This window comes from Sardina pilchardus, chromosome 20 (assembly GCF_963854185.1).
Source record: "Sardina pilchardus chromosome 20, fSarPil1.1, whole genome shotgun sequence".
NCBI lineage: Eukaryota > Metazoa > Chordata > Actinopteri > Clupeiformes > Clupeidae > Sardina > Sardina pilchardus.
The window spans coordinates 15,458,121-15,479,756 of NC_085013.1; the positions used below are offsets into that span (position 1 = coordinate 15,458,121).

The 21,636-nt window shown below is 40.1% G+C and overlaps 3 protein-coding genes across 11 annotated transcripts; 2 read left to right on the top strand and 1 right to left on the bottom strand.

Moving 5' to 3' along the window:
- Positions 1-4,077: 4,077 nt before the first annotated feature.
- syf2 (SYF2 pre-mRNA-splicing factor) lies at positions 4,078-8,359 on the top strand. The gene is made up of 7 exons (XM_062523036.1): positions 4,078-4,105; positions 4,617-4,715; positions 5,052-5,177; positions 6,264-6,381; positions 6,619-6,709; positions 6,903-7,001; positions 7,793-8,359. Exons 1-7 carry the CDS (start codon positions 4,088-4,090, stop codon positions 7,956-7,958), a joined length of 717 nt encoding a protein of 238 aa, XP_062379020.1. The 5' UTR covers positions 4,078-4,087; the 3' UTR covers positions 7,959-8,359.
- A 4,387-nt stretch (positions 8,360-12,746) lies between these two features.
- On the bottom strand, positions 12,747-16,954 carry rsrp1 (arginine/serine-rich protein 1). Of its 9 annotated transcripts, none has more exons than XR_009936531.1 (6): positions 16,672-16,953; positions 15,216-15,765; positions 14,430-15,087; positions 14,155-14,224; positions 13,236-13,830; positions 12,747-13,107 (listed from the first exon to the last, which is right to left on the bottom strand). XR_009936531.1 is itself a non-coding variant. In XM_062523030.1 (5 exons), exons 2-5 carry the CDS (start codon positions 15,757-15,759, stop codon positions 12,961-12,963), a joined length of 966 nt encoding a protein of 321 aa, XP_062379014.1. In that variant the 5' UTR covers positions 15,760-15,765; positions 16,672-16,949; the 3' UTR covers positions 12,747-12,960. The 9 variants fall into 9 exon arrangements, 1 of the variants encoding a protein (XP_062379014.1); XR_009936532.1 differs by having other exon boundaries at positions 14,894-15,087; positions 16,672-16,952; XR_009936526.1 differs by having other exon boundaries at positions 13,236-14,224; positions 14,894-15,087; positions 16,672-16,954.
- A 248-nt stretch (positions 16,955-17,202) lies between these two features.
- Positions 17,203-21,496, top strand: mgst3b (microsomal glutathione S-transferase 3b). The gene is made up of 4 exons (XM_062523047.1): positions 17,203-17,454; positions 20,266-20,388; positions 20,516-20,588; positions 20,797-21,496. Exons 1-4 carry the CDS (start codon positions 17,326-17,328, stop codon positions 20,895-20,897), a joined length of 426 nt encoding a protein of 141 aa, XP_062379031.1. The 5' UTR covers positions 17,203-17,325; the 3' UTR covers positions 20,898-21,496.
- Positions 21,497-21,636: the final 140 nt, after the last annotated feature.

Here is a 21,636-nt window from a genome sequence, read left to right on the forward strand (position 1 = left end):
GGTACCATTCATTGCCCACTGAGTAAGACCATGAAAGTAGATGGGCATGTGCTGTGTTATTGTTTTGAGACAGTGGTTGATGATTCAAGTGGGCCATTTTGTCTTTCATCTCAGTCCAAATACTATGATTTGCCAGTCAACAAGTCGATGCATGCAACAGCAGCTGTTGCACAAGCATCATCATAAACATGAAGATCAAGTAATCCAGGCAATCAATCACGACATTTGTTATTGAAACACTTTTGAATGCTAAATGACTGGTGTCTACTTCATTTGAAGCCCGCAAACATCAGTACAGTTCTCCACAACCAAGCAAAGGTCAACTTGTCACGAGTCTGCGGCTCAGCAGGTCTGCAAGTAGGGCTCTGATGGTGTGAACTTGAGAAAAAATAGTTCCCTGGCCTCCTTTATTTCCTCCGCGCTAAATTGCGTGTTAGCCGTCCAAGCATCCGATGTGAGGAAGCTGTGGCCATTTGCGCATCCCGCCGAGAGGAACCATTTGATGTTGGGTCACATTTTCTGCGCCGGCAGAGAGACAGATAAGAGCGACTGTTCCTCTCACAGCTGTGTGTCCAGGGGCTGTTGGCAAACGCGTCTTCCAGCTAGCTTCCTCCACAACAGGCCATTGTGTCGCCAAGTGAGAACTGCAGCATCTAATTAAGGTCAGAGGGAAGAGAGGATGGGAGCTCAAGATGCGGGGGTGCAAGAGGGAATTGTTCTCCACATATGATGAGGGAAGGGAGACAGCATGCGCTGGAGTTATGTGGTTTGGAATGCAGGAAAAATAAGACTTGCATGTGATAATACTTTGTTATCTCTGTCTTCATTCCACACCTGTTCACCCTAGAATCTGTGCAATAATACATGTATACATGATGTTCATGTCCATACTTAGATGCCTGTTTTGTTGTCTGTTGTGCATCCACCAATGCCTTTCTGTTGTTGAATGGTCTACAGTTACAGTTACATTTGTTCATTTAGCAGACACTTTTATCAAAAGCGACCTCCAAATGTGGATTAACATTCAAGCTATATTGCAGTGTAGAAAGGAAGTATTTGTAGTGAGGGATCTGTATTTCTGCCCTGGGCTATTTGGTGTGCACACATCCACACTGATAATGAATGTTTCACTACAAAGTCCTCGTTCCATATACTCACCTATAGTCTTTTCATAGTTTCAGTTCCCTCATATTTGCCCGTCACTTCTTTCTGCTTCTTTTCATTTTCTTTCAACTGTGCTGCATTGTTCTGCTTATAGATTTCGTTTGATGAGAACACATTTGTTTCATTAGGGATTAAAGGACTGTAGAATGTAAATATGTCTTTCTGGTGGGTAAAATGTTTTAGATCATTGCAACTGTGACAAAATAATCCATTGTCATTGAACTTTGATTCCCAAAAGCAATATTCAAATGTGTTTGATTCGTGCACTGGCAGATGTGCACATTGCTCAAAGTGCACTAACACAAATACACAGAGAGAGAGAGAGAAAGAGAGAGATAAAGAGAGAGAGAAAAAGAGATCGGGGCATTGTATGTTACATGGTGCCCTCTTGTGGCATCATGAGACCTTCTTTGGTTCTTCCATCACGGTCCTGTCTCAAAACATAAATACTACTTGCAATTCCACATTCCATTGTCCTCCACAATGAGATGGACAGAGCCACCATGGTACTGGCTTTTATTTTCCCCTCACTTTTTTGTTGTTTTCAGGCCCTAAAAGTCTGAGCACTAATTATGATAATAAGCGTGCAGATTAGTCAGCATTGCTTCAGAGAGTAGACTGGAAGACATATGTTTATCCACAGTTCTCTGGCAACAGCAGGGCTTTGGTGGTTGATGCTTGTGGAAAAAAAATATAATGGGTCTTAATTGGAAGTTTAATTGTCAACAGCACTTCAAGAATGATAGCTCTACAACCAGTGGTATTTGAATATGTTTCATGTCCTCCCCATTTGCCCTTATTTTAGGCTTGTGCTCAGTAATGCTATAGCCTTGTTTTTAAAGCACATGGTGTGCCCAGAAAAATCACTCAGAGAAAGTGTACATTGTGTGGGACATGTTAAGCCATCTTGGACCATGAACTCAATGCATTAGGAGAGCATTAAAGAGCATTAGGACTATCTGAATGGGTTAATGGTGAGATATTTGTCTACGCATAATTGCATGAATTAATGTGGTGTGCAATATGGATTTAAGCAAGGCATGCGATGGATGATGATGATGGTGCTATTTGAGTATGCATTTGGATTGTTATGGGCAAACAGTGTAGAACACCAACAGAGAGAGAGCACAATGGCGCCTGATAGGCTCTACAAAAAAAGGGGGGCGGGGGGGGGGGGGGGGGATGGACGGACGGTATGGAGAGAAAGAAAAAAATGTTGATGAAGGCAAAGGAAAACAGACAAGCTGAAGTAGGCCTACAGGCTACAGCCAGGCTGCCAAACTTACCACAGGAGCACAAATTAATGTGTGTGTCTGTGTGTGAGAAAGAGAGAGAGAGAGAGAGAGAGAGAGAGAGAGAGAGAGAGAGAGAGAGATGTTTGTGTGTGTGTGTGTGTGTGTGTGAATTTGTAAAAATGGGTGGTGGCTGATTAATAAATCAATGCATCATGGAAACCGAATGAGAATTAATTGTGTGCTTCTCTGCTTGGATTTCCACTCTTTTGTCAATAGCAGAGTAGCATTACAGCTCTGTGCAATGGAGACGCATGTTTTCTTTGGCCCGGAATTAATAACTTTTCATTCAGTGCGGAAATGACAGGGATAGCAATTAAGGAAATGGAATGATTTTATTGGCCATGATGTTTATATTACTTTCCAGATGTTGGACAGCTGTACACACTAAGAGTTCTGGTCTTACAGATATGGCAGTCTGAAGGACTTGGAAGTAGAACTTTGAGTTATATTTAATGAAAATGGTGCTTTCTATGATGCTTATGTTATGATGAACAACATAACCTGTATATGACTGGTTACTTTTCCACTATTCTATGACAGAAAGAGGCACCATCTTTAGTATATTCACAGTGCTTCAAATGCTTACATATTTAAATTGGGGTTTTGAATTTTAAAAATGAGTGTGCATATCACTAGAATTGTCTACATATAAGGATAGATCTGTGTTTTTGTGTATAGGCATGGTTTCATTGGTTGCTATGCACAATGAAGTGGGATAAAAGGGAGAGCAACAAACCCATTTCCTTCTCTCTGTCCCAAAAAACAAACATACTATTACACACCCATCACACTCAAACCATCATCATCAGCTAAAATACATCAAATTATTTGTTACATCCAATCCTTCAAACACTCAAAATGATCATTTTCTAACAGTGCTTTACATAATTTGGTATCCAATAGGATTTGTTTCCTGACTACTGTGTCTTTGACCAACCAATGTTTCACATTGTTTTGCATTGTTGTGATGGTCTTACATCTGGTTTCCAGTGAAAATGCATCACCCCATTACCATCGCCTGTGATCTGGAGGATGCTTTAATCTGAGGCTATAAACTCTGCTTAATTACATCCTCTTTAAGTGCTCAGTTAATTATAACATAATCAAACAGGAAATGCATCTATTTTAGTCAACCCGACAGACTGTGTTAAAGATGCTCTGCAGACAGTTGTTTATATCCCCTAATTGTTGAGTGTAAACTACAGAGACACACATAAAGCATCATGCATGAGAGTTTAACCTCTAATTGTGCTGAACAGGGGGGGAAATCAGTGGCTACTATTGACAGGCTAAATTCTTAATAAAAAGAAAACATGAGTTTGAATTTTGCTACAGGCTATCCCGATATCAAAATTCTTCTTTTAGACTCTATGAATGTGTCTGTTGAGCTGTTAATAGGCATATCCTACCAAACTATTTTACTACTTCTATCTAATCAATAACATGGGACAAAACAACACTTACACAGAGGTAGGCCTGCGTAGCCTGCACCAAAAATCCTTTATCAGCCTACTAGCCTACTTGCTTATATCTGTACTTCTATCAGTGTTAAACCATAGACTGTAAAACGCATGGTTAAAAGTCAAACTAATATATCGAAACGTCACTTCCTGTTTACAATTTTCAAGATGGCGTCTGGTGTAGAGGTAGGGGTTGCCAGCTACATATTTCGAAACATGGGATTATTGGTATTTAAACAGCGCTAACTATTGTATTATTTTAAAATAGCTTTCATTGTGTCTGTATATTTATGATGGCAGATATTCGTTCATTCTCCCTAGTTTTCACTATTACTAATCGTCGCCGTCTTCCGTCGGGCTTTTAGCTAACTGTTAGCCAACGTTGATTGAGGTTGGTGGTCGGGGAAAAACTACGACATCGAAGACTGAATTCAATAATTGTACTCATTGGGAGAAGAATAAGGATTGATCATGGTGTTGTGAGTGTGATGTTAAACTCACTTGGTAAATGCGGCAGTGTCGGTTCGGTGTTGGTGTAGCTAAGGTTATGCTAGAACTTACCGTTCGAAAGGATCTTTGGTTAGACTGTTTGTCCATTGATCTGTATTGTATATGGCTCAGTATCCATATGTGTCTTGCCATTTGATAATTTTGCATATATCAGCTGATTTCAGTCATCCTGTTAAAACTCACGTAGGTGTCTACGCCAGTTCCTGAAGAGGAGACATCAGAAAGCCTCGCATCCCAGAAGAGAGAGGAGAGGCTAAGAAAGTTTCGTGAACTTCATTTCAAAAGGGTGAGCTCAACAATGTTTCTCAGTGATGTTGTGCTGCTGGGAAATAACAAAAGATGCTGATTAAAGTGTTGTATGGTATGAATGTCCATGGCTATCACATTGTGTACCAAAAAAACCTGTATGGATATAAGTGTCTGCTAAAGGATGAAACATGTAAAACATGTTCACACGAGTCCATCTTTGAGAACACCATCCTAATCCTAAACCATCTATAACCATTACAAAATGCAACAGCGAAGTCATGTTTCGTCTTTTACCGCGAAAATCTCATATTACGGAGTATAACTGATTGACCTGTCATTTAAGGTGAATTAAAATGTATTTTCTCTGTTGCAGAATGAAGCTCGCAAACAGAACCATCAGGAGGTGGTTGAGGAGGACAAGAGACTGAAACTTCCATCTAACTGGGAGGCAAAGAAAGCTCGTCTAGAGTATGAGCTAATGGTCGACGAGAAGAAGAAGGTGAACATTTTGTCTTTCTTTTTTGTTACTTTAAATAAGGTAATAGAGAGCATTTTCAGCAGATTATAGTTAATAAAAAAATGTCCAATTCGTATTAAGCATAGAGTTATATTTTTGGTTTACCTCTTGTCTCTTCTATCTGACGTTTACCTATTGGAAAATGTTTTAATTGTGATCCATATTGTGTTAAAAAATAAAGTATTCTATTGAGCCAGCAGATGTCAAATGAGGCGACAAGATTTTTTTTTTAATGTAAACAAAATAGCCCAAGCTGCAATATATCACTTGTTTCTGTAACAGCAGCTAGCTGGGACGTAGCTGTGCAGTATGTGAGGTAGCCGATTACATTGCTGCTGTGATGAAAGTGAGGTTTAGGGGGTTGTGTATAATGGTAGCCAACTGGGACATACCTATGCATTAATTACACTACCGGTCAAAAGTTTGGGGTTGCTTAGAAATGTCCATTTCACTCCATTATAGGCAGAATCCCCCAACCTCTCCATTCTCTTGAATTTCCCCTTGGGGATCAATAAATATCTATCTATCTATCTCGAATACCCGCTGAGATGAATTGCATTGTTCATCAGGGCAGCAGTTTTCAGATTACATTATGTACTTACATTTGAGACTCGATGACATAAGAGCTGTAAACAATGCTAGCACCCATGGGTTTTAGCTCCCTTGCTAGTGTGCTCGCCTCCCAATTTGGAGGTGTGAGTTGCGGGTTAAAGTCTGGGCTATAATGCTTACAAAAGTAAATATTACAAGTGCTATCTCATGTCTGCGCCATCCTTACAGTCACATTACAGTCAGGCTTTCTTATTCTTAAAGCTAACACCTGGAAGGTGCTTCTGAGGCTTTCAGAATAAACAGAGAGAATATGGAGTTCTGTATTTTTTATGGTTTGAGGCTTTCTCTATTTCTGTATATTCAGTGCTTTGGCAACGCCATTTGCTTTTAAGTGATCATGTCAATAAGGCGTATTGCATTAAATTTAAGTTGGATTGAGTATCCTGCAAGGGGTCCATTTCAGGAAAACATAGGCACCACAGGCACAGCTCTGATACACTGATGTGTGGTTTGTAGGAGTGTGCAGAAAATGGGGAGAACTACCACCGCGTGAAGCTGCTCGAGATCAGTGCAGAAGATGCTGAGAGGTGGGAGAGGAAGAAGAAGAAGAAGAATCCAGACCCGGGTTTCTCTGGTGAGTCCTGTTCACACACAGTGAAAGCACACCACTATTTATTATACTGTGGCAAATATGGCTGCCAGCTGTTGCTCTTCAAGCCTTAAAGAGATGAATTGACAAGGAAGGGGGGGCGAGGGGGAAACAGTGGCTGTTATTCATTGGTTCTGGCAATTATGAACTGAAGAGTTTTTCCTCTCCCGCTGACTTTGTATCTCTCTCTCCATCTCTTTTTATTTCTCTCCAAACCAATAGGCTATGCTGAAGCCCAGCAGCGCCAGTACCAGCGGCTCACCAAGCAAATCAAGCCAGACATGGAGAGCTACGAAAGGCAACGAGAGGAATAGTATGTTCCTTGTGCACTTTTACTTGACTAAATACTATGCCAGTTTTAGGTCTGTTAAATGATAATGGAGATGAATTAAGTGATTAAGATGAATTAAGCATGTTAAATGTTTTCTAAGGCAAGTGAACTGATGAAATATAGTGTGCACAGAGTACATTATTTGTGACATGGAACCTTTCTGGTTACCTTTCAGTGGTGAGGACTTCCACCCCACCTCCAACAGTCTGATTCATGGAACCCACGTGCCCACCAAAGAAGGCGTCGACCGCATGGTACAGGACCTGGAGAAACAGTAAGTGGGAGGTTGGAGGGGATGGAAAGAGACCAGGACATGCCATAACATTGTGAAAAGACTCTTATGTTCAACTGTATAGTCATGAATAACATTAGATGATGGCATCATCTGAGTTGTCTATCTTTGCTGTATACAGTATTGGGCAAGCCAATGCCAATCTAATGTTAATTAAGCCTGAAAACTTAGCAATTAGTCATTACTGGTTACCCGTTAAATTGTTATCTGGATCAGTTTAAATTTTGTGTTGTAGACAACTTAACAAAGCTATGAAAAATTGTGCCAATTTGTAGAGAGACCATGTGCCTTAACCTGTGATGTCATGCTATGGGCATTTAGTGCTACTTTTCATGAATTTCCATGACAAACAGTTCTTGGAAAACTGATAGCGTGTGTGCATGTGTTTGTTTCTCTCCTCAGCCTTGGTGTTCTAGGCGAGATTATGCTTTCAAGATCTATTTTTGGGTGTCCTATTGTAGCCATAGCTTCTGTGAGAGATTAGCCAATGCAGTTGGTGCCAGGTCATGACGCATATCTCCACGCTTTGAAGATGCTTGGAGAGAGGAAAAAAAGTGACCGTGTCTGTGTTAGCTGTGCTGCTTCGGCGGGCTTGAAAGTTGACTGGCTCCATTGTATTGTCAGCTCCTCGAATTAACTGCATGTCAGAATGTGAAGCAAGACTGTCTGGAAAAGCTTCAGTCGAGTGAATTCAAAGGGTATCTAGGGTATTCAAAGCACAAATCTCTTTGTCTGACCCTGTCACTTTTACCTCTCCCAACCCCTCCAAACAGGATTGAGAAGCGGGCTAAATACAGCCGCAGACGAGCCTACAATGATGATGCAGACATTGACTACATCAACGAGCGCAACGCCAAGTTCAACAAGAAGGCTGAGCGTTTCTACGGCAAATACACTGCCGAGATCAAACAGAACCTGGAGAGAGGAACCGCTGTGTAATCATAGGTCAATGTTTCTAGACATTTCCGGATTCAGCAGCTGTCCATCAGCTTATAAAAGCAAAATCACCCATAATTTCTCTTCTGGGCGATCCCCTGTTATCTTTGTGGAGAACAAGCTTCTCTTTGTCTTCTGGTTGAAGGGTGGCATAACAAAGCAGTGAGGACTGTGATATCATCAGAGGTGGCTGTAAAACAGATTTCTCTTACATTTCTTTATATTTTTTCTTTTAAGCAGACAAAACATTTGACCATTTAGCTATTCATTGATTATGCAAGGTTTCTCTTTACATCGGTATTTTTGTTTATATAAATGCATTCTATTTCATATTGTTTTGTGATTTCTTGTTTGTTTTGCATAATAAACAAATATGGTGTTGATTGATACACCTTTCAATTACATTTCCTTCTATCTATGAGAGTTGGTGACTCACTGGTTATGTGTGTGCGTGTGTGTGTGAGCTCATGTGCTTCCCAAGTATGCGTGAGAATTCAAAAACATTTATCTCCGGGGGGCATACCGCCAGTGTGCCACATTAAAAATACCAGCCAAAGAATGCGTTAGTGTAGGTGTAGGGAGAAAAACAATTCTGCAATTCAATTTGGTGACTTTATCGGGCTCATCTCAGGCCTCGGAGCAGAGCGACATGAGAGGAGAAGGCTTGTGACCTGAAACTAGATCAAAGGAGACACTGAAGAATCTCATGCTGTCATAATTGGCCATGTCTTCCGTCCGCACTCTCCCAAGTCCGGCAGCTGATTTCCCTGGCGTGCCTGGTCAAATGGATCCTCAGGCCTGTACAGTATGCTAAGGGGCCCGAGGACACGCTTTGACTTTAATTAAACCCCTGCAAAGCTGAAGGGAATAAAAACATCTGACATGAGTACACAAGTCAAAGATGCAGCAGTCGCAGCAGACTATGTGTAGTCATAAGCTTTGTGTGTGTCGATGGGGCGGTGAGGTTCTTTGTAACGTGTCACACCATCATATGAATCAGATATGTGCATGTGAAGCCCACATGTGGTAAATGAATGTTATGAATTAGCCTTGGAGGGGGTAAAGATAATTGCCCTGTTTGGTTTGTGGATGGGATGGCTCTTTTCAAAGGAGGGTGCGTGCGAAGAATTAGTGATTGTTTATGACTTACCCCATACATTTCCTCTCAGTTGCAAATTCCCAGGGTGGGGGGCAGCATGATGACAAAGGGTCCAGTCCATACAAAGCATCCGTCTTTGATAGTCAATCCCATCAGTCAAAATCAGTGAATTTTATTGTCATTTAAATGTTCAACTAAAGCTTCTGAAAATTACTGACTTTTATTGATAATGTCTCCACACATATTTGACCCAATGCCTAATCTGGTTATTTACACATACACCCATTGAAAAAGCCACCTTAGAACACTGAACAGTTGAGCATCACACGTATTCCTATTTACATTGCATGTAAATGCAATGTACTGTTATCCCTGTTCTTCTTATTATTATGGGGATTATTCTTCTTCCGACCAAAATCAACGGTTTTTGACGCTAAAACCACTTAACCGTTTGACGTCATTCAAGCACTCATACAAAGGTCTTGTAAAGGAGATTTGACGAATGTATTTTTCACACTTGTGAACTTTATATTTTTTAAGATATTGACGATAAAAGAATTAAAAACTCTCATAGAGTTAACATTGAGAAGCTTTGGCGGCAACGAAGCCTCTGTTACGTCAGTGCTCAGCTGTCCGTAATCAAGGATCCACACCACTGCGCTAAACCCATGGGCTAAACCAGGCTGCTGCACCTGAATGTTATGTCTACTCATTAAGCTGTACTGCTGTGCTAACCCAGGACGTTATCGTCTTGTCTCCTGTTAGGCTAGCTGCTACTCCTTACATTTGTTTATATCATTACAGTAACCGGTTTGCTCTCGGTAACGTTATCAACAGCTAAAGACAATCTAACCTAACGTCAACGTAAATTTAACACTGTATGTAGCTAACGGCAACCAAACTTGCTCCAGGCTAGGTTTAACGTCGGGTAGGCTGCAAGGCCAACAGGACTTACACAAGGGCTTTTAGCCATCTCACAGAGCAGCCTACACGACACCGATCTTCACCAGAGACACTTATTTGTCTTCACCCAGCGTTTTAAGTGAAGTCCAACCTGATAGACATTTAGGTTCAAGTCTACTCACAGTCGTTTCTAGCACAAACTGCATTGTTATCATTTCACGTTTGTTTGTTAGCAAGCTAGCTAGTCGTTTCAGCTTGGGGACTTGCCAACCAGGCAATCATTTAAAGCTTTCGGTATCATTCACAAATTAAAAACCTTTGTTAACAGCTTATTGTACATTCCTATTAGGACAATCACACACCTGGAGACACTTCGAAGAACATAGCTCATCCTGTAGCCTACATAACATATCCTACTGTAAGCTAACGTTACATTTGCTAGATATCCTACCTGTTGCTGCATCATCGTTGATTGGCGTTATTTGAGATTGTAGGGTAGGTATTCCAATTCCTATTCTGTATTCCAATGGTGTCTAGTATGGCCTACTTTTAACCTGCATTAGTGTAGATATGAAGGCTATAGCTATCCTACCAGTCGTTTCACTGTAGGCTACTAAGTGTCAGCTCTTGCAACTTTGAAGTTGGCAACTTCATGTCAGTCTTTTAAATTCTAATAAATGAAGATTTATTTTCTATAATAGCCTATATCCACAATTTTGATGCATTTTCATAAATCACTTTTTAAATGTGACTTTTCAGTGGAATTGTAATTGGGTTATTGTTATTTAGCCTATCTATTGTTCTCTGTAGCCTAGTTGTCTTTTTAACTATAGGCCTAATGTTTTACACAGTCAGCAACCTTTTTCGCATTTACATGCAATGGTAATTCCTTCCATGGAATTACATTTTCTAGTTTCTTTTGGTCTTTCATGGTAAGTTTAGAGATTCCAAGGATGATTGTATTCATGGGTTTCATCAGGTCCCTTTCCACAGGTGTATTAATCAAGCACCATGCAGACTGCATTCATAATCAAGGCACTTGATTTTATACACCTGTGGAAAGGGACCGGATGAAACCCATGAATTGCACTCTAATTTTTATTTAGTTTTCCCCCTTTTTAATGTATTTGGTTGCTTTATTTACACACCACCTTAAATCCTATACCATTGAAGAAATCTGGGTGGTTGGTTGCTGTGGTGTGGCCTAATTGAGGTAGCCTATCCCCATTAGCATTTGCTGCTTGTTTTCATTGTCTGTTCAAGGGCCATTACAGTTTATAATGACAACTTGAACTCAACTGCAAAGGGAACAGATGACAATGACTCAGTCAGCTGCAGACAATCCTACATTTACCCAACACTGGCAAAGAGGGTGCTTAAAACACACATACCCTGTTGGAATTTCAAGTCAGTCATTTTTCATAACTTCAATACAGCTTTCAAGCTTAGATCTCTTGATCAACAGCTTTCAAAATTAGGTCATTTAAACTAAATAGCTTAAACTTACGCCAACATGTCCTCTTACATCTGTAACACACAAATTGTGTCATTAAGGACAACCCCATTAATCCATAAACCTTTACAACATTTGATTAGATTGTATAATTGTTTATACATGTTTGATCTCTGTCTGCTTCATGTTGAAGATGATGTGTCATGACATGAACACAGCCAGTAGGCTTTCAAAAGTGGATATTACCGCGCACAAGATTGATTGTAGTAAGGTGTTTAGTCTTTTGGTGAAGATAAGATAGCACTATTGTTAAACTTGTTAGAGTTCTAAGACAGGCGCCTTTGAATAAAAATTATACTCATGTGATGGCCTCAAATAGATGCCCGGCATCCGTGGCATTAAAAGAGAAAATTAAACATCAAATAAACTTTGCCTGCGAGGGGTGACTTGAAGCATTTTTCTCAAGCCAAACTGAAAAGGCGTTCTGTGTCTGGCAAACAATGGAGGCCTTTATGTGCATCTGTAAACATGGAGGGGTATCTTCAGAAGATGTGTCAAGATTCTTTTGTGGTTTTGCCAGGATGTTCCCGATTTAGAGGGCAGCGTTCCCTTGTGGCGGAGTATCGGGCTACATTAAAATGAAGTCTGTTGCTAGCTGCAGCTCACAGCACTGTGAGGATATTGGAAGTCCCTCACTGAATGCCGTTTGACACGAATTAATGCATGTGCGCATGAATGTTGATGACATGTAGGCCTAAATAAAAATAATAATAAAAAAAGTCCTGTCCCCCCTAGCTACAGTGAACTCAGCTGACAAAAAAATTTTAGAACTAGGAATCACTCATTCTGATGTCAAAACTGAATGCTCAATTTCCCTTGATAAATCTAGTGAAGGTCATGTAAGGCAAGGCATGGATCGACTCCATTGGGATCATGGCAGACTGTTACACGCTCAAGATATTTCTAAGACCAAAATCTGTGCTGTACACCTGCCAAATCTTCGTTTTAGAAACAAAGCTCAACCATCAAACATATACAAAATAATTGTAGTGGATTTATAACACCACAACATTAAAGTCTCCTATCTTGTCCTCTTTGTTCGATGAAGTCTATTAAAACCACTAACAATCTTGAACTCCGGGATTGAGTATTGAGACAGATGAGGGCTAACATTAGATGTAGTCCTCTACTTCCATCTACTGGCTAGTTGTGCAATGTCATAAGAAGTCCCACTAGTTCATGTTCCAGCCTACTCTTTTCTGGCTAAGTAGTCATACATTTATTATGGTTAAGTCATTTCAAGAGCTAGACAAAAAGGACTAAGAGCCACTGACAATTCCACATTAAATGTCTTTATTTAAAACCACAGAAACATCACAAAAATATCCCACCTGTAGATTTTCTTCTTGCCTTCTTCCCAATTCCCTCAATTGCTTTTTACTGTACATCTGCAAGAAAATATCTATGATGAATTCCATACACCCCTTTCCACCCCATATATATACAATAAATACAATATTTACAAAGTCTTGCATGGACAAGCAAGCTTGCTAACGTTTCGATGAAAGAAGGACTTTTGTCTTGACTGGGATCCACTGGCCATAAGGCTTTTTGCTGCCCACGATGTCAACCCTTGAGGTTACCTTAACCTCTGCCATGCCCTGAGGTTTGCCATTTGTCGGCTTTGCAACAGTGTTCTGTGAAGATAAAAAAAAAATCATAAACGTGTTTTATTTCTTAATCTAATTCTTTAATTTTATTTCTTAATTTATATTTATTCAAAATGTCACTTGTTAATTCAATTCAATATGCAATTCATACTCACATTGATGCTGAACATGATGGGTTTTCTCTTAGGAGACATCTTGGGGCTTAATTCACCATCCTCGGAGGTCGTCTCTGTGATCTGCCAGAAAAACAAAAGGAACAGACTTGTTTAACAAAGTGATCACAAACTCTTTTCAAACTTTCTTTATCATCCTCAGACTGATAGAGATGTGACCTTTTTTTGTCTTTAGACAACAAACCATGCATATGACTATCTCAAGATCATTAAGGTCACAATGTACAGGTATAATTGTGACTTAATAGCTACGATCTGCAATGTTACAACGAAGATCTGTCTGCACTGCTGCCAATGGGCAGTTGCCGAACTTTTGGACCAGTTAGTTCCAGTACATTTGAAGGGAAAAGGAAAAAAATAACAGCACAAAAATAAAAATAAAAGATCCCTTCTCTGATGATGCAGTTTTTGAACCCCAACTTGTGCCACAGCATGGGCACAAACTTATCTTTGGTACATGGAGAGGGGGAGGGGGTTGTTTCTTCTTCAGTTTTTAAGTTTTCAGCTCAGGGCTCAGGGATAGTCACTAGTGTGCAGTCCCAGCGCCTGCACTTCTTCTGCAAGCTGGAGGTAGGCTCTGCCAAATAACAACGCATCCGTTTCAACCAAGAGCAAACAAACATCAAAAGTTTCTGTTATGCATGAAGAAAAGAACCTGCTAGTACGTTACATGTAGTCAGATATGAGGCGTTGGCTACTTCTTTAATGTCTATGTTGCAACGACCTACAGTCTCCAATTTGAAAGGATGGGAGATCAATGCAATACAAAGAGATGTATACTTAACTATAGTAACGCTACTAATATGTACTGTACTTCTTAAACAAGGTACACTACAGGCATCAACTGTTACTTGACCTTTGATGTGCAAGTGAGACTTAAGAATTAACCCTTTCCACAAACCCAGTGGCGTCACATGACTGCCCCCTCGCTCTCCTAAATCCGAGGGGTGCTGGAGAGCAGACCATGTTATCTGAAGAAATGAATAAAACAAAAAGGCAGAGCACATGAAGCTAAACCATGTTCCTACAGACAGTGATACGAAGGCGGTCAAGAGTTAAAACACACACACTTACAGAGGATAGAATTAAGTTTCACACAGACAAGCATGCTCACACACGCTCACACACACTCACAAAGAAAACGTAATGCTTACTAAGGGGAGAAACCTCATTTACCTTCAACATTTCCTTTAAATGTCCGTGACAGACTCGATGATTCAAACTACTCGAATAAGCCTCTGCTGTAATTAACACACAGCGTTTTGAGGACTATTTTTAATCAGCCTGATCCAGGCCAGTCAGATGCCTGCAAATACACCTTCTTTATGAAAAGGAAATGGAAAAGTTACAGAAACAACCCAGAGAAAGGGGTCAGTTTAAAAAAATGTTTCACAATTACAAAAAAAAGAGAGACCCCTTCGCTCTTAAACTTTTACTCATTGACTTGTGTGTGGACATCCAGATAACCATATTGGCAATGGTCAGTTTCAAATACTACACTACATGATGTCAGAATTGCACATCTGCATTTAAGCAGCTCAAGTACTGTTACCTTGTACAAGAGTAAAATACGGTCAGTAGCTCTCTCATTCAAAAAGGACGCACAAAAGAATAAACTATTTGCTTCTGTTAACACCCACCTGTTCTAGACTCTGCTGGGGTTCTGGATCTGGTCTCACCCATTTGTTTGGGACTGGAGTGCTATGATCTGGTGACAGGGACGCTTTCTCTTCCGGCTGGAGGGTCCTCTTCACACTTTCAGGCAACTGCAACCGTTCTGACCCCACAATCTTCACTGCGTTTTCTGCAGCGATTTTCAGAAGCTCCCTCTTTTCTGTTGAAGGACAACCCAAGATGATCAACTTATCAGCTTGACAACTCACATTAAAGTGTCACAAACTAACAAAATAAAGTACCTCAGTAAATAAAAGAACCACAGACTAGAAGCAGACACGTTCTTACCATCCTGACTGAGATGGACTGAGGACTGCTCGGGTGTCCGAGACCTGCTCCTGTAGCTCCTGCGGCTGGAGTCAGAAGGTCTGCTCCGGTATCGGCCAACACTGCCTCGGTGCCTTCTGCTGTCGGGTGACCTGGAGCGAGAGCGGCTTCGGCGTGTGTAATGGCGATCTGATGATGGGGAAGGACTGTAGGAGCGGGAGCGTGCCCGGTACCGGCGAGGTGGCGAGTGGCGATGACGGCGGCAACGATGATGTGACGACTGTCTGTGGCATCGTGGACGAGGACGAGAATGGGAACGAGATTGGGTACTTGATGTAGAGGAACTGGAGGAAGATCTGGAATGACCTCTCCTCCTATGAGATCGCTTCATGCTTCTGGATGAGCGACTGTCCCGGCTGGTACTGCAGCTGCTCCCTCCACTACTCCTGCTGCTGGAATGGGGACTAGAGGAGGGAGAGCTGGATGACTCTTGATCAAAGATCAACCTCAGCCCCTCACTGAGACGTGCTGTCTGAGCTTGCATGCTCTTGTCAGTGGTCTTCATGTTTTTCTATGGAAAGCAGAGAAGACAATAATTTAGAAAAAAATCCATTAGATACAACACTGACAAAGTGTATTATGCAATGACTCCGTTTTAAAACGTGACACAAGTTGAATAATCGGCTGACGTCATGTTATTATATAGCAGCGCTTAACAAGACTTGCTCTCGGGTTCCCCCTACAGTTGAGAAGCGCAATAACAAATGAACTAAATTTGCGTCTTTATGCAACAGTCTGAAAATAACTCCGATATATAGAGGGGATGCACCGACTGCAGTCTGTAAAAAAAGATCTCAGAATTACTGCAGCGTAGTAGCAGATATTTCCACTTCGAAATTATTTTGGAAACGTCGTGTTAAAATAAATAACACCACCACACATACGTTTTAAGTGTCAGTAAACAGGCACAGTTCAGCCGAAACCTGGACATTATAGAGACCAGCCCGCCCCTGGAGGCTGTCGGAGTTTCATAAACACAGACGTTACGCAACTCTGGAAATTTCCAGGGACGCCTCGACTGTGTTCTCGTAATCACAACTGTTGTTATCAGTGACATTTCAAACACAGCTAGTTTGACTTATAGATAATCGTAAAACCCCCCAGTTTCACTACAGGTTAACGTTAACATGACATTCCGAAAAATCTCTATAGTTAGTGCTACACCTCCACAGTCCATCTGCTAACGTTAAATGTACGTTTACGTCAGCGCTCACAAAGAACATGCTAGCTGCTAAGTCAACTCAGCTAACGTTAAGGTTAGCTGGCAACATGTCCAGCAACATTTACATTTTAAGTGTAAAGTTATGGGATATTTCGCATGCCATGCCACTCTATTCCACACCAATAATATCGAAATGTTGGTCAATATGGACTTCATGATTTAAGTTAGTTATGAAACTGGTAATAAAGAACTTACCAGTGATAGCTTCACGTTGGCGTCGTTAGAAGCTCCTTCAGCGCTCGCCTAAATTAGGCCACGCTGTTCGGTCTGTTCTATTGGATTAACGTCCGTTAATAAAGAAAACTTTGATTTGAAGTTCAAATATGTTTCAGAGGTAACTTACGGATAGATTTGTGGTCGTTTGAGATCAAATTAACAAAAATGCAACAAAATATTAACTCTCTCTACACAGATTGTTGCTCTAGAGATTTCCTTCTGACTGTCTCCAATGGCGACTGCGATATGTGCACACAGGAGTCACGAGGACTAGGGAGGAATTATATGTTGTGACGTCATGTTCACGTTTCACCAGTGTGTTTTTCACTACACTTTTCCTCACAAATATCTTTGTGTTTCACAAATATGGCGATTCGAAGCAGTTGGTGAAGAACGAGCATATAGAGTAGTTGGATTATAAAGTTAATGACTAAAGATAAGTTATATTTAAACAAAGAAAACATGATAACCAGCAAGAGCCAATATCATCAAACATCGCGAGAACTGTTATCTACTAGAAATCGCTTTGACCGGCCTGCCACTTCCTTCCTCAAAGATCGTTGTTTCACTTGGGAAAACAAGAGACTAGAGACTAGACAGTATATTCACACGATTGTATGTTAAAGTATCTGCATGATGGACGTTCTTGACGTGCTACCCTCAAATTTCGGCCTTGTGATCTTCACGTACCTATACAGTTGGATAATGCTGGGTTATCTTGCGGTCCAGGTTGGGTCTGCAAGGAAGAAATATGACGTGAAGGTAGGCTCTGCATTTGAATTTGTTTAAGACTTCTCTCATTGCGTAGGCTACACTATGCTATATAGACAGTAAAAGGCATATATGGACCTGCCTGTCTGTATGCTAATCAGCAGTGTCATTAACTGTTTATTAGTTCAAAGTGAAAGGTGCATTTTATTTATAACCACAATAATTCCGTAATTGAATTGGAGAGAATACTGAGAAAAGTGCAGTGTCCATGCACTCTTGAAAATCAGAATGATTAACTGGAGCAAGAGGTCATAAGTCCACTTGTTAACAGTTAACTTTGACCTCTCTTGCTTAAGAGCCCATTGTGAGATAAAGGTTTAGTGGAGCATTATATGAAAGATATTGTGCATTTTATGCATGACATTTTCTGTTTCTTGAGACCGTCAACTTCATTTTCAGACATGGGGCCATTAAGATTTGGCCTCAGGGGGCAGGCAGATACATTTCACAAAATTTTCAGGAGTAAAATTCTGCAAGTCATTCTAGAATTTTACTGTGCAGTCTAGAACTTCCATTAAATGCCATTACATCTCTGTGTGAGACACATTATCAAAATTCTTGTACAACCTTAATTCTGGAAATGTTGGGAACTTGGGACCCTTTGTAAAATGTGAATAATAAAAAAAAAAATGCTATGATTTACACATCATGTTGACAACATATCAACTGCTGAAGGAAAACAATTGGACTATTTCATGGAAATCATTCATTGTAAATCATTTTACTTTTTTTCTCATTTTACAAAGCATCACAACTTTTTCTTAAGCATAAGCTCTTCGATGGAAACATGACTGTGTGTGAACGAACATGTATGGATCATTGGCACATCAGCTTCCATCACTGTTTTCCAATGACGTGCACTTTGTTTGGTTGTATTATCGGCAGGTCTTGTGCCACTTTACCCCATTGGCTCTGAGTGTGGCTCTATGCCAGTCCCATCATCTAGCTAGCCTGTCCAGTCCTGGGGGTAATTGACCAAGGCAATCCTAAACTCAAGAAGATCCTTGGTCAATGAAACATAGAGCCACTACCTATGCTAATAAAAATGGATTAAGATGAGTTTATTTACATTTATTAGTAATACATTGTTGTTGCTATACTCTTTGACTTGATACAAAAGTTACAGTTGCTGAGTTTTGAGGTTGCTTGGCAATCATGATTCATTCATTAAACCTTTATTTATTCTTGGAGGATCATTGATGAAGTTCAGATTACAGAAACAATGAAGTAACAAAAGATGTAAAAAGTAGAGTATAGGTCTAGGCCTATAAATAAAACAAAGTCAAATAAATGAATAATACGATAACTTATATTACACTACAGAGGAGGAAGGGGAAAAAATAAAATATTATTATTATTATTATTATTATTGTTGTTGTTGTTGTTGTTGTTATGTCACCTGTGGGGTATACTACGAATCTCGCTGAACATAACCAAGCTTTCTTAGGATAACTTGGATTGCTAAAAACGAAAGAGTGGTATTACGAAACTCACTCACGGATGAATTTATCAAACTAGGCTTTCAGCTCAGATCTGTGCGCGTTCTCGTGGTTGGGGTGACTTTGACCAATGGGGAAACGTGGAGATGCACAAGACCGCCTCGGTTTAAAAGCGATTACTTCCGTATTTATGAGCGGTAGCAAAATCTAGGGTGGTCTTTTTTTGTGTCTAACCTATAACATCCAAAAATCGATGGTCATTAGATATTGTATGCTATGCATGTCCATAAAAGTGATATATCTGAATGCGCAACATAATTAAAGCGCCTTCGAGTTTCAAAATGTTTGAAGAGGCGGAGCTGCTCCAGTAGATGCGATGACAGATTCTCACATGTGAGATGACTTCGTTTTTCAAGATAATTGATTGGTCACTAGTCAGTAGGATGAGTCAGAGGGCGGTGATTTTTCACGATTTGAGCTATAACTGAGCACATAACCAGCTCCTGACCAGGTTTGGTTGCGAGCATAAGATACCATGGTGATACAGCGACGCCAAAACAAATCCACTTTCGTATGACAGAATACCCTGGCTTTGAGCGCAACTTACCTCGCTAACCCACTAATCGAGATTCGTAGTATACCCCACTGGGCTTAGAATGGGTACACTTACCTTACTACATATATCTGGCAAGATTTCATAAAATAAAAGCCATTAAATATAAGTTAACAGTTTTAGAAAAGCAATAAGCCACTTGAGTCCGTAGGTTACACTGATTATAGAACAGCTAAGCTGTTCTGTAATCAGTGTAACCTACGGCCTCTCCTGCATATTGGTCAATTATAAAGCAGTAGTAATGCTTGGTAAAGTGATAATAATGATAATGGTAGTAGTAGTAGTAGTAGTAGTAGTCATAGATATGTATATATGTAAAATATACACAGGAGAGATGTTAAATTCCTCGTGCTATAGGTAGAGGATTTCACACAGCAGACAATCTACAAGCCTGTTTACCATCTTCCGTTATGGATGTTTATACCGGGTTACTTTGGTTACATTTACACCTGAAATGGCCAGACACGTGTTCCAGGAACAGTGTGGCATCAGGGCAACAGCTGTGGTCAAAATAAGCTTTTCTATTGGAATAAAACTGAATAGTTGTAAACATGTACTTTATTGTAATGAGGAATAATGGGGGAAATGAAATGATGATGTCATCGAACCCTAGAGGTCAGATACAAAATGGCTCCACGTCTGAAATTAAACCTGTGTCAAAATGTTCATGCTTTATGATATGCTTCAGTTAGATTGTTTTGTTGCATGATTATGTTGTGCCACTGTAGCCTTCGATCTCTTCCTTTTCAGTATCCAACAATGTACAGTGACAAGGAGCCAGTGTTCAACTGCATTCAGAGAGCACATCAGAATACCTTGGAGGTATATCCTCAGTGGCTCGTCTTTCAGACTATTGCAGCATTGGTCTACCCTGTAAGTTTTATCAAAGGTTAAGAAATGTTTCATCACAATTAGTAAGATTTCAGAAAATGTGCATTAATGTGTATAGGCTACATACATTCATACAGACCCAATGTGCTTTCTCTTCCTTGCTGACTAGGTTGCTGCCTCTGTGTTGGGTGCCATCTGGGTGACCAGTAGGTTCTCATATGCCTGGGGCTACTACACTGGAGGTAAGGTACTCTATTACTGGTAACTAATTTACCAAGAGAGAGGCTAGAGCTTTAAGATTGGTACATGCACCTAATTAATTGTGCAAATGGGAAACTTCCAATTCAGTTTGCAGTTGAATGTGTATTACTCTTATTAAAGTAGGAATGTTTGGAATAGTTGAGTTACATGTATGTGTTGGTTAGTCATGGATGTACTTTTACTATTTAGATCCTGCAAAGAGGATGCGTGGCGTTTATGGCTACATTGGATACTTCGGAGTCATCATTCTTTCAATTTCCGTTGCTTTGCAACTACTGAAAGTGTTCTGAAATGTAATGTAAATATTTGTTATTGTCATGGCACACAGCTAGGTGAAAACAATCATGTTGCTCCATCACACATTGCTGTAGATTTGATCTGTTTGTGATGTTTTCTCTAAAATTGATCTGTCTGCATAATGCACTGCTTTTAGTAAGCTATTCAAAAAGACCACTATTGCTTTTTATCAGTTACTTCCAATAATGACAAGATAATTCTGGATGTGTACACCATCAGTTATATTTGATGATGTATTGCATCAGTAACACTTGGCATGAATGTTTTGCATATCTTTGTCTTTTCACAACATGAAATTGAAACATCAATTAAACAACTTCAGATTTAATAGTTAACTCAATACCAGCCTTTGGGGTAGAAAGAGTATTCTTTCTGCAACGATGCTTTAGCTTTATTCAGGTGATGTGACATAAACCAAGAATGTCTTGTAGTTACTTGTTTCTTGGTTTTCTGTGTACAGTATGTCATCATGAAATGTCTGAAAATTAAAGTATGCTATTGAACTGTAACTTAGTGGTTTGATAACAAATGGCAAACATGTTCTAACTTCCTACAAGGGCTTGTGTTTTAACAATAAATTATTTTACAATGACTTGTTGATGTTGTTGCTGATATAATATATGATATAATAATTTAGTGTCATTCTAGTGTGAACAGTAAACTCCTATCACTGTCCTGCAATAAAGTTTGTAGCCTAGCCTAGGCCTATCAAAGCAGAATGAATCAGGCTAA

Coding starts and splice junctions, on each gene's coding strand:
- mgst3b (XM_062523047.1), top strand. CDS start 17,326: ATGATGGACGTTCTTGACGTGCTACCCTCAAATTTCGGCCTTGTGATC. Junction 17,455..20,265: donor GGAAGAAATATGACGTGAAG/GTAGGCTCTGCA, acceptor CTTCCTTTTCAG/TATCCAACAATGTACAGTGA. Junction 20,389..20,515: donor TTGCAGCATTGGTCTACCCT/GTAAGTTTTATC, acceptor CTTGCTGACTAG/GTTGCTGCCTCTGTGTTGGG.
- rsrp1 (XM_062523030.1), bottom strand. CDS start 15,759: ATGAAGACCACTGACAAGAGCATGCAAGCTCAGACAGCACGTCTCAGT. Junction 15,088..15,215: donor AGTCCATCTCAGTCAGGATG/GTAAGAACGTGT, acceptor GTCCTTCAACAG/AAAAGAGGGAGCTTCTGAAA. Junction 13,317..14,893: donor CCCAGCAGAGTCTAGAACAG/GTGGGTGTTAAC, acceptor TTTTTCTGGCAG/ATCACAGAGACGACCTCCGA.
- syf2 (XM_062523036.1), top strand. Junction 4,716..5,051: donor GTGAACTTCATTTCAAAAGG/GTGAGCTCAACA, acceptor TCTCTGTTGCAG/AATGAAGCTCGCAAACAGAA. Junction 6,710..6,902: donor GAAAGGCAACGAGAGGAATA/GTATGTTCCTTG, acceptor GTTACCTTTCAG/TGGTGAGGACTTCCACCCCA.